This window comes from Xenopus laevis, chromosome 5L (genome assembly GCF_017654675.1).
Source record: "Xenopus laevis strain J_2021 chromosome 5L, Xenopus_laevis_v10.1, whole genome shotgun sequence".
NCBI classification, from domain to species: Eukaryota; Metazoa; Chordata; class Amphibia; order Anura; family Pipidae; genus Xenopus; species Xenopus laevis.
In genome coordinates this window covers 164,359,496-164,377,232 of record NC_054379.1, presented here as the reverse complement: position 1 = coordinate 164,377,232, position 17,737 = coordinate 164,359,496, and the positions used below count along the sequence as shown (strand labels likewise).

Here is a 17,737-nt window from a genome sequence, read left to right as displayed (position 1 = left end):
TTACAAAAGGGGGTACTTTATTCACTATATATCTTCCCTTATCTCCCCATACTCTTCCTCCCGGTCGTTACACCCAGATTGAGACAATTGAGATAATTTATTGACCCCACAGTCACAACAAGTGACAACAGCTTTTCTTCCCAATTGCCCCATGCCTCTGCAATGCCCCACCATCTTGCCCCAGTTAAGCTCCCGATTCCTAGAGGAGCCCAAATGTCCTCTGCAGAATCACTCCCCATTCCCGTGGACTAGCCCCACCGGGTGCGGGTTCAGGTCCCGTGTGGGATGTTTTTCTCAACCCGCACATCATTATCATGCAGGGAGCAGGTCTAGGCCGGCCCAGTCTGACCCTGTCTCTCTTTGTCTCCAATTCCTCATAGATTGTAAGCTCTTCAGTGCAGTGAATTTGAACTCCTAGCACTTATTCCATGTCCAGTGTATGATAACTATATCCCTGCTTGTGTCTATACCTGGTACAGCCCAGTGTGCCTTGTGCTAGAGTCCTGTAGTGGGTCTGGTACCAGCAGGTATCCATGGGTTACCCCCAAAAACCTGCAGTACCCTGTGGGTTGCAGGTAGAATTTTCGGGAGTGGGTATAGACGCACATCGGCGATTCTCCGGGTTTGCGGGTCGCGGGTCTTCTCAATAGCGAGTTTTACATCTAATGATGTCAATTCCTGTTTCTTGATGGTCATCAGGTCACAGGTCGAGTTGCGGATAATGTACTTGTCGGTTGGGTAGCGGGTCCAAGCGGGTAAGTATGCCGGTTGCGGGTCCTAGTGGCGGGTTACAGGCAGGACTCTACCTTTTTTCCGCTACACAATATACTGACAAACTGCTGCTGCTTTGTGTGCAGAGGCCGGGACAGACCCAGGCTATAGATGGACTCTGTAATATATTAACAGTCATTTGATCCATTTTCATATTACTTCATCTACATTTCCGACAGAATGAAGTGAGAGCAACGTATCCAGAGCTGAGTAAAAAGGCAAATTGTAGCAGAGATTGCACTAAAGTGACAGGCAGAAATTCTCACTGAATGCGAAACAGCTGGAACATTATACTCACATGTCTCTGTGTATTTGCACTCCAAGTCACTGTGTGTATTCCCTATATATATATATATATATATATATATATATATATATATATATATATATATATATATATATATATATATATAGATAGATAGATGATAGATAGATGATAGATCGATAGATAGATAGATAGATAGATAGATAGATAGATAGATAATAGATGGATAGCTAATAGATGGATAGATAGATAGATAAATAGATAGATAGATACAGTACAGATATGGGACCTGTTATCCAGAATGCTTGGGACCTGGGGGTTTCTGGATAATGGATCTTTCCATAGTTTGGATCGTACTACAGTATATGCCCCACGGGTATTATAACCCAGGAGTATCCTTGTAGCTCGCTGGTAACAGGGAATTATTTATAATGTAACATATTGGGCCGTGTGTATAAAGGGCAGGAGCTTTCAAGGAACCTCCCAAAAAACACACATAACTGGTTTCAGCAGAGGAGCAAAGTACAAACATAGATTGCATTAAAAAATGATTGTTATTTCATCCTGCATTCCTGCCCATGACATGTTACTTCATGCTAAATGTATCCTGTAGTACCAAACCTCACCAGTAGGGAGCGCTTCAGTAGTCAGGTTGTAGCACAACTGTATGGGAAAGGCACCCTTTTGGGAAACCTTTATAAAATGTGACTAAACCGATTCTTATGTGCCACTAAAGTCACCTCTGAACTGTCCCTACAACCAGCCACCGTCACACTGAGCCTGGCGCCAGCACTATAGCCCGGGAGTTATTTGCACTTATTTTATATGGTGGGGATGGTGAAAAATAGACTTTGTTTGGATCAAAAAATGAAGAAGTAAAGTCCAAACTCCAGCTGTCTGGCTATGGCTAAACTACAATTTCCAGTACTCCGGTAGCCTGCAGAACTTGCGGGTGATGGAAATTAAACACTCGATTTACTGACTCTGTGCTGTCCTACTGTTGATTTCTCCTTCTACCCCCATATTACTCTCCATCTTGTCTACTATTATCATCTTTCCCCTTTTGTCTCCATTTTGCTCAACTGTCCCCACCTTGCCCTATGGTCTCTAACTTGCCTACCATCACCATCATCTTTCTTCTACAGTCTCCACCTTGCCCTGATGTCTACATCTTGCTTTATTGTCTTCTCCTTGCTCTACTGTCTTCATCTTGCCCTACTGTAGTCATTTTGCCCTACTGTTGCCATGTTGTCCTCCCAGCCTTGCCATACCCAAATCTGAGGGAAGAAAAACTGATTCTCAAAAATATAGTAAATTTGCCCTTTCTGGGGTCTCTGAAATCCTGAGCTTCTAAGCAACTGCACAGGCCACAGCTCCTGTGCCACATACAACTGTTGCTCTCTGCATCCCTACATGTAGTATCTCACTGTCTGCTTCTGTTCTCTGCACTGCTGATTCTGATTTATAAAAGTGTTACAGAAGGTGGGACCGACTGTACCTCAAGGTGTTGGAGATGACCTGGCAGACACTGTGGGTTACATGTATTTAGGCTGCAACTTGCTACATAAATCACAGCAGGAAACATAAGATTTCAGCAGACAGTGGACTGATCATTACTAATTACTATTGATTGGTTGCTACGGTTAAAGGGCATGTAAAGGCAAAAAAATAAAATCCCATTTTTACTTTCTTTAATGAAAAGAAACCTATCTCCAATATACTTTAATTAAAAAATGTGTACCGTTTTTATAAGAAACCTGACTGTATGCAGTGAAATTCTCCCTTCATTTACTGCTGTGGATAGGAATTGTCAGACAGTCCCTAACTGCTGAGCAGGGAAACAATCATACTTATGAACAGCAGGGGGAGCCCCCGCCTTACTTCCCAGCCATGCAGAACTCAAGCAGCTTTGTTTATGATGATCCCTAAGCAGCCCAGACCACACTGAGCATGTGCACAGTCTTGGTCTTGCAAAGATGTTTAACAAAGTTACAAGACGGTGACCCCCTGTGGCCAACTTTGAAAGCATAAATCATTTGTTTGATTAGACTTGTGGTGCAGTAAGTTCATGTTTATGTTTAGTATACAAAATACAGCATTTCTAGCCTTATTCTATTTTAGACTTTACATGCCCTTTAAAGGGTACCCCTCACCCAAAAAAATAATTAAAAATCCCGTTTTATCATGTTAGTTAAGCAAAATAAACTTTAATTACAATGTAAAAATTATTTGAATTATTTGTTTCCTTCAGTCTGGGAATTCATAATTATAACAAGCAGGCAGGAGCCATTGTGTGGGACACTGTTATTAAGACAAGTCTTGTATCATCTCAGAATCTTGTTTGTGCACCAGAATGGGGGACCTGATGTCCATCCCCATGTCCTGGCTACACAATTAAATGGTAAAGAGAACTGGGGGAATGTGGGGAGAGCAGTGACATGTGGGAAGTGCTGAATGGAAAGTGAAAGTAATTGCCTAAGGCATAGAGGAGGGGCAGACAATATTTGATTGACAGCTGAGATTTTAAACGGAGTTTACAACAGCTATGAATGTTTAATAAAAAAAATTGGGTTTCATGTTCAATTTGAAAAGGACATTTATTATACAGCTTTTTATGTCTGGGTGACAGGTCCACTTTAACTGCACCAAGGACATACAACACAAGCATGAAAAAAATTCCTAGGGGTGCTCAGTAAGGGTTGTGATTGGCTATTGGTAGCCCCTATGTGGACTGGCAGCCTACAGAAGGATCTGTTTGGCAGTACACTTGGTTTTCACTCCTCCAAAACTTGTCTCCAAGCCTGCAATTCAAAAATAAGCACCTGCTTTGAGGCCACTGGGAGCAGCATCCAATGGCTTGGCGAGCCACTGGTTGGGGATCACTGCATTAGACCAGAGGGCCCCCTCAGGCAATAGTACAATATTCCATATTATTAAAGGAACAGGCTTCAGAACTTGAGGGGGGGGTGCAGTGTTTGCAGGGATGAAAGATGGTGACACGGCGCTCTTCATGAAAGTACCCCCGTGACTTGACATGCTGGGGACTAATATTTTTGTTTGTATTTTAATTCCTAGAATTACTGAATGAATGTGGGAGTGTTGGAATTGGAGACAGGTCAAGTGGGTCTGTACTGAACACAGAAAAGCACTTACAGATGATTTTATTACCGTGTCTCTCTGTCTTCTTGCTTCTAGAATCTCCAATGTGATGCAATGGCTCCCCCTAGAGATGAAGTTGTGCAGTACATATACGGAGAGTATGACGGTGTCAGCCTGTTGCTGCTGGGGACCTGCTCTGTTTTAATCCTCATTCTGCTGCTTCTCTTGTGCTCCTTCCTTTCACGGTGAGTTTGATTTCAGACATGTGCTGTGCCCCGGGGCAATCATTTAACCCAAACCCATTATATTTGGGAATAAGTCATTTTTCATTAAGGTATTCTGAAACTGCTTGTCAGAATGGGCCCCTAAATCTCCAGTTGCCCCAGCAGTCACAGAGTTTTACTTCATCTGCTACATACACAGGGAGAACTTTTCTATGATCTCTCCTGTAGGGGGCAGCATTTATATCCTATAGCCCATTTAAAGTCCAGATCTCCAGCGCAGTCTCCAGTGTGCATATAATAGACATTTATACTCTAATAGTATATGTTGCATCTCTCCCACAATACACTTGTACCAAGGTCTGTCCTAGGAATTTCAAGTCGGACTAGGGGCCCTCCAGCTGTTGCCATCAGCTGGTGGGCTGTTGAATAAAAACCAAGATGAGTTCCTGATTAGTTTCACTGACCCCCGGGTTGATTGTAGCTGAAAAGAGTGTGGTGTTTATACAAATGGCCTCTAGATGTCATTGCGCTCAAGACTTATACTGTGCATAATTCCTGGAAGTTTAAAAGTGAAAGTACTGTTGTGTAATGGCTGCATGAGCCTGCTAATAAAGCACTGTTATACTCTACTCATCCTCGGCTGCCCAAAACATACCAATTTGACGACGAGATGGATCTTCTACCTCTGCAGCAGCCTGCACCTTTTCTTTCAAACCCTGGTGAGCCTACCATACCTTTTACTGCTTGGATCTGTATGTTTGAAAATTACAATATTGCTTCTGACCAAGGGGAGATTTCTGCTGCTAGAAAGCTTTACTTATTCACTGCCTGGGAGCAGAGGTATACATTAACATACATTACCATTACCTGATGATATTTGTGAAACTGCTCTTACTGCTATAAAGAACTTTTTCGTGCCAAGAGTAAATGTGGTTGCTGAAAGATATAAATTCCACCAACGTGGAAAACGTAATGGCGAAATCCACAGAACAATTTGTAGCAGCTTTGAGAGAGCTGGTTGTTACCTGTGAGTTTGGGAATCTAACAGATGAAATGCTAAGAGACCAAAAAGTGGAAAAAACAAACTCACCTCGCATTAGAGAGAGACTGCTGCTAGAGCAGGATTTAACCCTTGCAAAGGCTATTACAGTTGCTAGCCAAACTGAAACAGCAGTGGCAGAGGCTAAAACTCTCAGTCAGGGAACTGCTGGGAATATACAGACTGTGAATTCAGCACTGTGGCCTAATAATGCACAGTTACCGGCAAAATACAGTGCTAAGGAAAGGGATTCACCTACACTGCAAAACCGTGCAGCAAATACAAATAGAAAATACTGCTTTCGCTGTGGTTCAACACACTGCAAATGATGTTACATTTCCTGCAAACGCTAAACGGTGCCACAAATGCACAAAAGTAGGACATTTTGCTAAGATCTGCCGTAGTTCTGCTAAAGATGTTCATGAAGTCACTACTACAAATGCCACAGTATTAAGTGTGGATAAAGCTGGTACATTTATTCCAGACAAGTTTATATGAACTGTCAGTGTCAGTACTGCTTCTGCTGACAAGGGACACTCCATTAACCTGATGCTTGATACAGGTTCAGCTGTTTCTATACAACCAAAGGATTTTTTCTTGAAATGCAAAAGATCCGCTTGTTGCACCTTCCCTGAAACTGGTCAGTTACTTAAAGGATCCAATCCCTGTGCTTGGTTGCTTGCCAGTGACTGTACAATTTGAATCAAATACTGCAAAATGTGACTTACTTGGAAGGGATCTTTTTTTTGCATTAAACCTACAATTAGTTGATGGTCTTATTACTAAAGCACCAGTGCCTGCCACACAACCAGTGTCTAAAATTTCACCACAAAATATTGTTTCTACAAAATCATCTACTGCTGACATTGTCAAACGTCAACAAGCCAAATGTAAGGCTTATACTGACAGAAAATGTGGTGCCACAGAAGTACACTTTCAGCCTGGATCTTTAGTAAGAATTAAGAAACCAGGAATACTGAAACAAGGACAATCTAAATTTACTACACCACTTGAAGTGAGACATCAGCAAGGACCATACACATATGAACTGTCTGATGGTCGCATATTACACCTACCATCAGCACTTCAGGGTCGGAGATCAGCGGCCTGGGGAGTGCTGGCGGGTCCAGGCCATAGGGGCCCACCAGGTTTTTCCCGGTGTCCCACCGGCCCAATCTGACCCTACTGGGAGGAGTCACATCTATGGTACTATTTGGCCTTTCTGAAATATACCCATAGTTTTTAAGTATAACGTTTTTCAATTGGATCCACCTCCCTCCAGTATACATCAGTCCACCCTAGTCCACATCTTCTTCCTTATGAGTCATGGGTGAAGCAAGCGTGTCAAAGGATACTTGGCAACACTATAGTCCAGGGATCCCCAACCATTTGAACCGTGAGCAATATTTAGAAGTAAAAGGAGTTGGGGAGCAACACTAGCATGAAAAAAGGTGCCAAACAAGGGCTGCAATTGGCCATTTAGTAGCCCTTATGAGGACTGTCAAGCTACATTGAGACTCTGTTTGGCAGTGTACCTGGTTTTTATACAACCAAAACCAAGCCAGGAATTCAAAAATAAGCATCTGCTTTGAGGTCACTGGAAGCAACATCCAAGGGGTTGGACATGTTGCTCACGAGCTACTGTTTAGGGATCGCTGATCTAGTCTCTGGTAGCACCTCCTCTGGAAAAAATAACTAAAATCATAGCTTCCTATGGCCATGGCTGAGCTTTCTACATCTCTCTACTGATTCTTATTTTGCAAATTGCCCTATTTCAACCAGAGGATGAAAAATTCAGTTTTCAGATCTTCACAAGTTGTCGTGGGATTTAGCATTGGCCTAAACCAACCCATGGTTCTTTTTAAACTGCGCTTCAGGTCATTGTCTTGCTGTAACACCCATGATCTGCAACCCAGTTTTCTAATAATGGGTTCGATATTGGGCTCCAAAATGCCTTGATGCCAGACTCAAGGAACCCTGTTCTAAGTGAGCAAAGCAAACCCCAATATATCTGTAAACCTCCTCCCAGTATGACTGTAGTGATGGGATATGTTTCAGTGAAGGTTGCATTTTTTACCTGGAAACAGACAGATTTTCTTAATTTCATTTTATCTGCCCATGTTCTGCCAGAAGGATTTGGGCTTGTTCAGGGGAGTGTTTTGGTGAAGCCAAGTTGGGCTTTCTTCTTTTCTCTCTCATCAGTGGGATCTCCAACCATAGATTACTTTCATTGAGTTATATGACAGTTAGGTTGAATCTGTCTGGCAGTTGATGGAGGTTTTTCCAAAATATTGGGAACAATATTTCTTTCTAATCATTGATCAAGATCAGTTACAGCACCACATGCCTCAAACCTCTTGATAAAGTTATGTTTTCTGGACATATGACTATTATGTATGACTATATGTTCTAAAGGCAGCAAAGCAACCCCCAAAACATCTGTAAACCTCCTCCAAGTATGACTGTTGGGATGTGATATGTTTCCTTAAAAGTTGCATTTTTTTCCTGGAAACAGACAGATTTTCTTAATTTCATCTCATCTGTCCATGTTCTGCCAGAAGGATTTGGGCTTGTTCATGGGTGTTTTGGTGAAGCTCATTCTTCTTTTATCTCTCAGCAGTGGGATCTTACTGGGTTTCCACCCATAGATCACCTTCATTGAGTTATATGACATTCAGCTTCCATCTTTGTGGCAGTTGATGGCGATTCCACCATGATGTGAGCAATATTTCTTTCCAACCGTTGATTATGATCAACTACAGTGCCACAGGCCTCAAACCTCTTGATAAAGTCATGTTTTATGGACATATGACCATTAAAGTCTCTGGAGATGGACTTGTAGCCTTCACGTTGTCCATTATGTCTCTCAGACACTTCTCTGCATTTCTTTCTTTTCTCCATGTTCAGTGTGGGGTTCACACACAATTCAATCTAGTTGCACATAAGCTTCTTATTAGAAGGGTAACAGCCACTTATAAAAGTGCCAATATTTTGGCCACTACTGTATATGAGAAGGTCTCCAAGCTCTGCTCCACAAAAGTAATAAACTATCGGCTTCACTTCCCCATTAATCTGAAAGACCTTAAATGTCCCAGCCTTGATTTATTGCTCCGTCTCAGCTGTTTTCTCTCATTCTTTCTTTCTCTGTAAAGAGAAATAAACTGTTTCCTTGTTTTCCCTCCTTCAACAAGAATCTGTTTCCACTTGGCTGCTCAGCTAAAGGCAAGTGATTAGGAGTCGACGAGTGATCACAGGATGGAAACGACCCATGTTATTAATGAGGGATTACTTGTCCCTGCAATGAGTAATATTATATTTCTACATATTCTGTATAAGTGTATATATTGTACATTGGGCTTCAGACAATAACAGTACAACAGCGCCACCTGCTTGTCAGTTTCCCACCAGTCTGACCAGCAAGTAGTCAAGGAAGTTGTCAGGAGAAAGAAAGAGGCTGATGTTCTTCTGCTTAGGAAAGATTTGAGAAACTTTTCTTATTGTATGTCGGGTGACTTGGATTGCTCCTGGGATGCACCTGGGCCTTATAAATAGGATAACAGAGTATTTAGGCAACTGTATATACAAGCTACAAACTGCTGTAGCTCCTGTGCAACAATTCATGATGCATTTAAATTCATTGCCAATGAGCTCTGCAGAATGTGGATCCAATAAAAGATGGTGTAATGGGGATGTGACCAAAGCCTCCCACCTCTCTAACATAAGAGATACGGCACCTATATTTAATTTACAAAATTCCCCCCGCCCATTGTTACTTATAGATCTGATGCCGGGTGAATTAGCAGAGCACAGAACCTTCTATCAGTTACACTGGGCTGGGGGCATTTATACACTTTAATGCCAGCCTATAGATGCATTGCCCTGCCCCAGACTGTATTTTTATGAAGATTTATTAAACATCCACCATAGTTTTCTAAAAATAATAATGAAAGTTTCCCTTTAAAGGAGTCAACAAGTAAGGCAATAGTCAGAGTAATGGAGTGCAAGCGCCACCTGGTGAAATAGAATGAGTACTGCAGGAAAGTGCAGCAAGAAAGAAGCAAAAACAAGTTCAGGTATAAACTTTGGGACAAGGGGCAGCAATAATAATTAATAATTTGCAGTAATAACAATTCAGCAGGAACAGCCCCTAAGTTTGCTCATAGTCTGTACAGAGAGATCCCATAAAACTATGGCAGCATAGGTATTCCCTGTAGTAAGCACAATTCAGCAGGAACAGTCCCCTAAGTTTGTTCATAGTCTGTACAGAGAGATCCCATAAAACTATTGCAGCACAGGTATTCCCTGTACTAAGCACAATTCAGCAGGAACAGTCCCTAAGTTTGCTCATAGTCTGTACAGAGAGATCCCATAAAACTATGGCAGCATATGTATTCCACTGTACTAAGCACAATTCAGCAGGAACAGTCCCCTAAGTTTGCTCATAGTCTGTACAGAGAGATCCCATAAAACTATGGCAGCATAGGTATTCCTCTGTACTAAGCACAATTCAGCAGGAACAGTCCCTAAGTTTGCTCATAGTCTGTACAGAGAGATCCCATAAAACTATGGCAGCATAGGTATTCCTCTGTACTAAGCACAATTCAGCAGGAACAGTCCGCTAACATTAATGACAGCAGCAGCCACAGACATAGAAATAAAAAGGGGTTCTGGATAAAGTCCAGTTGGTGTCCTTGTCTAACCCAGACTGTTGTGTATGTGCATCTCCTACAGCCACAATGTACTGACAGACTCTGCTTTCTCTGCAGCTCAAAAAGACCTTCCGTTAATTTACCTGAAAAGTCCGTCCAAGAATCTTCTGAGAAAAAAGGGGTGAGTGTTGCACCAATAGTAGAGCTTGTGTGTGATTGTAACATGTAGTGTAAGAGTCTATAGTGACCTCATGATTATCACTAACACAAGTGCAGTGATACCTTTGTAGTATTCCATAGTCATCAATATACTGTCAGTCCAAAATCCCTGCCATAAAGCGAGACAGGGCTGCTGTTTTTTTTTTCTTCTCCTTTGTGAAAGACATTTTTTCCCAGCCTGGCCAGTTAAGGTGGCCATGGACAAAAATATTCGCTCATTTGGTGACATCACCAAACGAGCCAATCTTTCCCCGATATGCCACTAACGGGCACAGCTATATCGGGGGTAATATGATCAGATTACGATGAGAGCACAATGGGCTCCGGCGGGACGTTCGGGAAAAAATCAAACCTGTCCGACCGACCAAACGACTGATCTCCCTCGGACGAAAAATGTCGGAACTCTCCACACACGGTCCGAAAATCATACGAATCCTCAATTCGGGCACACAACTTGGCTCAAGAGCTGAAGCTCGGGGTGTAGCGACTCCCTAGTGGACAGTTTGTAGAACTGACAGTTTATTTGCCCCCTTTGCTGATGGAAAGATCAATTCTATGGGAATCTGACAAATATTGCAACATTTCCTAAACGTCTGAGACTGTCCCCACTTGCCTCGGTGACTCAGTTCGTGAACCAAACTACACCGGACCAGTACCAGCCCACTGCCGATTGGTTGCTATGGGTTACATTCGAAATCTGACGCTGAGACTCTATTTGCCTCTAATTGGTTTAAAAGTCCTTTAGAGTTGACTGTGAGTCTGTTAAATAAATGTAATTGCAGAGTATTTATATTTGCCTGCCTGGGCATTATTATGGCACAAAAGCAGATTATTCCAGGAACCTTTCAGCTTTTGGCTTAGCGGGAGACATTTGGCAGCCCCCCATGTGCAGAATGAATGTTGTGTCTATTAGTCCCGTTAGCTGTTATTTAACTCCAATTTATTCTGCTCCGGTTTCAGTGACTCACCCAACTCCCTGCACCCAACACTGAACTTTCCAAGTCACAGAACAATTTATTTGCTTTGCTTAAATGGCTTGTTCTCCTTTAAATTAACTGACATATGACATAGAGAGGGATATTCTGAGACAATTTGCTATTAGTTTTCTTTTTTTATTATTTGTGGTTTTTGAGTTATTTAGCTTTTTATTCAGCAGCTCTCCAGTTTGTAATTTCAGCCATCTGGTTGCTAGGGGCCAAATTATCCTAGCAACCATGCACTGCTTTGAATTAGAGGCTGGAATATGAATAGGAGAGGCCTGAATAGAATGAGGAGTAATACAAAGAAACAATAACAATAAATGTGTAGCCTTACAGAGCATTTGAAATTAGATGGGGTCAGTGACCCCCATTTGAGAACTGGAAAGAGTCAGAAGAAGGCGGCAAATAATTAAAAAAATAATTAAAGAAATAATGAAGACTAATTGAAAAGTTGCTTAGAATTAGCCTTTCTATAACATACTGAAATTAACTTAAAGCCGAACCACCCCTTTAAATCAAATTACACATTTTTGCAAGAAATATTCTTCTACCTTATGAGGTCACTTCAGTATATAGGTCCAACCAACCCAATAGTGAACTGACACTTAGGGGCAGATTTATCAAGGGTCGAATTGAAAATTTCTAGCTATTTTTTTTTAATTTCGAGCTATTTATGTGTACTTCGACTAGGGAATAGTCCAAATTCGATTCGAATTTGAAAAAAAATTAGACTATTTGAATATCGAAATATATCATGTACTGTCTCTTTAAAACCTCGACTTTGACCGTTCCCCATCTAAAACCTGCCGAATTGCTGTTTTAGCCTATGGGGGACCTCCTAGAACCTATAGTATTTGGAGTCAATTGGTGGACTTTGAAAAATCTAATTTTTTTTTAAAATACTTTTAATCTAATTCGATTTAAGCGATCAAATACAGCCTATTCACCCGTAAAAGAAAACTTCGATTTTTTAAACTAAATTTCGGTTGGTCTTTTTTTATTCGAATTTCAAAGTTACGGGAGTTCAAAAAATTCCCATTACTCGACCCTTGATAAATCTGCCCCTTAATGTTATGTATATATTGCTGAAACTGAGAATATAACCTATTTCTAAACAGGTTTCTGTTTCAGGTTTTCATCTCCTCCATTAGTGTAAGTTACAGCCTGACATTGTCACATCTCTATTGTCTGTCCCAGCTCATTATCATACACATTACACTATTAAATAATAAAAGAAAACAAAAAAACTCAACATTACGCAGGGAACATTAGGCACCGACATTGAGTACAGAGAAAGGCAGTTGTGTTAATAAAGACAATAAGGAAGATATGAAGTGGGTTTGTTTTCACTGGAGAAGAGAATATGATCCCTTAGTATCAATATATCAGGGGACACAACAAATCTCTTTATAGAACCTACTAATGCACTGTATTATCAAAAGTATCAGGACACTCCACTCACTGTATAACTCAGCCTTGTGCCTTTATATGGTCACAGAACAACCCCTCAGTGACTTCTAATATCCTTATCATTTACAGTAGGGGGTACATTATCCCTTATAATACATGAGTGATACTCAGAGTTCCCTGTATAACTCAGCCTGCAGCCTTGTGCCTTTATATGGTCACAGAACAACCCCTCAGTGACTTCTAATATCCTTATCATTTACAGTAGGGGGTACATTATCCCTTATAATACATGAGTGATACTCAGAGTTCCCTGTATAACTCAGCCTGCAGCCTTGTGCCTTTATATGGTCACAGAACAACCCTCAGTGACTTCTAATATCCTTATCATTTACAGTAGGGGGTACATTATCCCTTATAATACATGAGTGATACTCAGAGTTCCCTGTATAACTCAGCCTGCAGCCTTGTGTCTTTATATGGTCACAGAACAACCCCTCAGTGACTTCTAATATCCTTATCATTTACAGTAGGGGGTACATTATCCCTTATAATACATGAGTGATACTCAGAGTCCCTGTATAACTCAGCCTGCAGCCTTGTGCCTTTATATGGTCACAGAACAACCCCTCAGTGACTTCTAATATCCTTATCATTTACAGTAGGGGGTACATTATCCCTTATAATACATGAGTGATACTCAGAGTTCCCTGTATAACTCAGCCTGCAGCCTTGTGCCTTTATATGGTCATAGAACAACCCCTCAGTGACTTTTCATATCCTTATCATTGACAGTAGGGGGTTAAGTGTTGCTTCTGTTTCTTGCTGTTTCCTGACCCAGCTGGGTTTCCCCAGGGTTCCATTCTTGGATCCTGAGACCCCAGTCTGAGTCAGTGAGTCAGGGTTAGAGGAAATAAACGTGTAGAGAAGCAAATGCTTGAGCTCAAGGTGCCACCACAGCTGTTACGTTTCCATGTCGGTGGGATGACGTTGGACTTCACATCTGGCATCTCTAGAGCAGAAAAAGAATAGGAAAGAAAAAGCCGCTTTATATTAATACACAAACATATATATTAAGCCTTTAATCAGAGATACAAATAGAAATGTAACACGGGTGTGAAATCTTTTTTTCGTCAGTTAAATAGTTAAACCTGCACCAGCAGTTCCCCCTCCTGAGAAGTTTCCATGCCGCCATAACAAGCTGCTATTAGATTAAAGGGAAAGCGCCGAGGGCCCTAGAATAAAGTATAATATTTCATGTCTCACTTTATCCAAGTGGCTTATATTGGCTGCCCAGGGTAGAGACATTCTAATCTGAGCTGATTAACTAAATCACTAAAGTCCCTTTAAAAGCCCCTCTATCCATTACTAAATGTGTCTGCTGGGGGGAAACAGTGCAGAGGTCAGAGCATTGAGGCTCCTGCCAAAACAAATGCAAATTTCATAAACTGCTCTGAGTCAGTGTCGGTTGCAGGAGGGGCAGTTTGTGTAGTTTGAAGGAAAGGCTAAAACTAAGTAAGCTTTATCAGAAAGATCTATATAAATACACCAGTAAACCCTCAAAGTAATGCTGCTCTGAGTCCTCAGTCAAAACAAACAGCACATTTCTTTCCTTCTATTGTGTACTCATGGGCTTCTGTATCAGACTTCCTGTTTTCAGCTTAAACCTCCAGGGCTAGGGCTTGAGCATGCTCAGTTTGCTCCTCTCTGCTGTAATCTGAGCCCAGAGCTATGAGTGAGCAGGGAGAGACTCAGGCAGGAAGTGATGTCACGCCAAGCTAATATGGCAGCTGCTATCCTAAACTAACACTTCAAAAGTTGGTTACTCAGGTATGGTAAATCATTCTGCAGAATAAATATAGTGTTATAGCTTGCACTATTGTGGCTAATCTATTGGCAATAAACTGCTTCGGTAGCTTTCCTTCTCCTTTAAGCCAAGGCACTTTGTGTTGTGTCGGTCACTTAAAGTGATACCGATCCTCTTAAATACAGTAACTACCCATTGTAATCCCGGCTCTCACTCCCTATAGCAGCTTTTCTGTTGGACTGAGTAAAGGGTAGGCATTGCCATATGAAAACACAGCAGTGTCTCCTGGCTCATACATATCAGCACCTTCCCCAGGAACAAGAAAAGGAGACCCCCCACCAGGTTTGGAGTGGGCCGGTGGGACACTAGAAAAACCCCAGTGGGCCCAAGTCCTCGTGGGGTCCAGCTGACCTGCTCCCTGCCCTGCATGCTGCACCCTTACCTACCCCAATTGTGCCTTTTGCAGAGGTAAAGGGGGTTGTGTCTGGGGTGGGGAACCCAGGAAGGGGTGCAGGTCCCTGAGGCCACCGACCCCTCAGTCCGACAACACATCCCCCCCCACAATCTGATGGAATTGCCAGGAGAACACTACCTGAATGAAGGCTTAATGGCAATGGTTAACGTTTGGTGGAGGAGGAATAATGGGCTGAGACTGTTTCTGTGGTTTGGGCCCCAGTTCCAGTGAAAACTTAATGGGATTCTGTCATGGGAAAATATGTTGTTTTTTTTTTACAAAACTCATCAGCTAATAGCATTCCTAATTTTCAGATCTGACATGGGGATAGAATTATTGTCAGCTTTCCAGATGCCCCCAGTCATGTGATTTGTGCTCTGATATCAACCACACAGCCCATGAGCAGAACAATGGGAAGGTAATCAGATAACAGCTCCCTGACACCTGCATTGCAAAAAATCCTCACATGGCCCACTTAGTGGTAGATAATAGCACTCAACAGTAAAAATCCAGTTTCAAGTGAACCCCTCCAGTTTCATTGAGTAGGATAAATAATAGCTCATCTGAAAGCAGTTGCATTGTGAAGTGCTGGCTTTTTCTGAAAGCAGAGGATAAGGCACAGCTAACACTAAAACTAAAAAATATATTTATTGTATAAAGAATAACATTTTAAATTGTAGAATGAATTACGTGCATTTCATATGGTGTAATTTAGTAACAAAAACGATATCATAAAAATGATGGCGCAATAACATTCCTGACAATTCTGCACTTTGTGGAACAGTTTGGAGAATGTTCTTTTCTGTATCGGCACAATAATGGCTCAATTGTATATCTACAATAAATATTGTGATGTTTTCTCCTGTGTTTATGGAGGAAATGTGATGTATTTCTGCTTATGTAAATATATATATAGGTTATCTAGGTCCTTCTTCTCTGTGTCCTCAGTAGGAACCAGTGTAACTACAGTGTGCTGAGCCCCCCTGCAGAAAAATCTTTGGAGGGCCGGCGCACTGCACTTCCCAACCTGCCCGCCTATCTACATTGCCAGCCCACTCCCGCCTCCTGCCCGCCCACTCCCCGCCCCTCTTGCCAAAGGTAAGATAGCGGTTGGGGACTCCACGTAACTATAGAGGAAGCAGACCCCGTGGTGTATATTACAATGAGTAATTTGCCTTGAAATTTAATCAGATTCCATTTGCAGGTCAAGCGGGACACTGACCAAATCCCTGAAACGCCAGAAACAAACGGAGGTGTTCATTCAGGTAACAAGTATTGTATTATTGTTATTATTGTACCCATTATTATTATCAGTATCATTACTAGTATTAATAATGAATAAGAAATATTAATATAACCAGGGCAGGAATAGCAAACAATATATTTATTATTACACTAACTGGCATTTTTATTGGTACTATCCCAATTAATGATGAATATTCCAATTATTGTAATTATATATTTAAATCACAAATAAACCCAGCAGCAAGCCAACAGTTTGGAAGTCCAAATGTATAGGAAAGGGTCTGTACAGATATATTAATGATTTAAAAAAAAACAAGAAAATTAATAAAAGTGAAACCTTGTGGTCAATGTTTTTTGGTTACCAGGGTCAGTGACCCCCAGCAACTAGAGAGCATTTTCAGATGAAGCCTGGAAAGAAGCAGAATAGGGAAAAGTAATCATTTGAAAAACCATAGAAAATGTAATAGGCCGTTCCCCAGGTGTTGCCCTTTGTGGTGGGATTTGCTGATAGGGTAAAATGTTATTTGTTGGTTCCTATAAACATGATCATCTTATCAGGCTGTAGGTGAAAATGTAAAATATTGCATCGGTAGCAGAATTCGTGCTCTGGATCTGATTTCAGCCCCATCTCTGGCCATCTGGGGGACACCTGATACTCACACCGGCTACGGAGATGTAATATGAAATCTGGGCATTCCTCCAGTCGAGAATAACTGCTCCAATAACCCGCGCTCCTTCTAGTGCCAGTGATATAATTAGTGTCAGTTATATTTATCAAATCTTGTTTTCCATAGTAACATAGCAGTTATGGATAAAAACCTTTTTAAAACCTGCCCAGGGCCGGATTTACCTTCTTTTTCCCTACTATCAATATATTTACTTTGTACTTTATATATTATACTTTGTATTCTGTAATTAAGTCAACCTATGTATTGTTTTGGCCTTGGGGGTGTGTCCATTGAACCTTAGGATTTGAATGGCACATCAGGTAGCACCGCCTACTTGTTTCCCATTGGCTATTTTTCTTTTAAATATCCTGTATGTATTGTTCAATGTTCAGCCTATGACTAAGTGTCCTTGGTAGACATGAAACGCGTCAGGCCTTGGTTCTTAATTATGGAAAATAAAACGTAAGCCTTTTTAATCCTTTTACAATCTGACTCCGGCTTTACTACTTCAGGGGTCCAGGCTTGTGCCAGCCTCTTTTGAAGTTTTCTGGATTTACATAGCGGGTGCCCCTAGGTCCACTGCCGTTTATCACCCCCGTCTCCAACCCTTTATTTGGGCAAATTTTTGTCATCGGGACCAGAGCAATGGAGATTGGTGCACGGGAAATTTCAAAAATGATTGTATCTCCTGAGCATCCCCAGTGTTTCTGAACTAATGTGAGTGTGGTTGGACAACGTGCCGTCCCCTAAAACCCATTTTATTCCTTGGCCCAAAAGCATTGGAGTCTGACCCAAATTCACTTGACCAAGTTGAGAACTCAGGAAAAGCTCAATGGCAAAGTCCTCATTTTTTTAAAAAAAATATCCTTCCTTATATCCATTCAGCACACGTTTCCATTGGTAATTCAGC

General features: G+C 41.5%; 1 protein-coding gene across 3 annotated transcripts in view; it reads left to right on the top strand.

Annotated features, from left to right (window-relative positions):
* LOC121393861 overlaps positions 1-17,737 on the top strand; it is a 47,125-nt gene that overhangs the window by 9,582 nt on the left and 19,806 nt on the right. For all 3 annotated transcript variants that reach the window (XM_041563609.1, XM_041563608.1, XM_041563610.1), the window contains exons 2-4: positions 4,232-4,380; positions 10,165-10,228; positions 16,119-16,179. In XM_041563609.1, the coding sequence (XP_041419543.1) occupies positions 4,232-4,380; positions 10,165-10,228; positions 16,119-16,179 (274 nt within the window). The remainder of the gene's footprint in view (positions 1-4,231; positions 4,381-10,164; positions 10,229-16,118; positions 16,180-17,737) is intronic.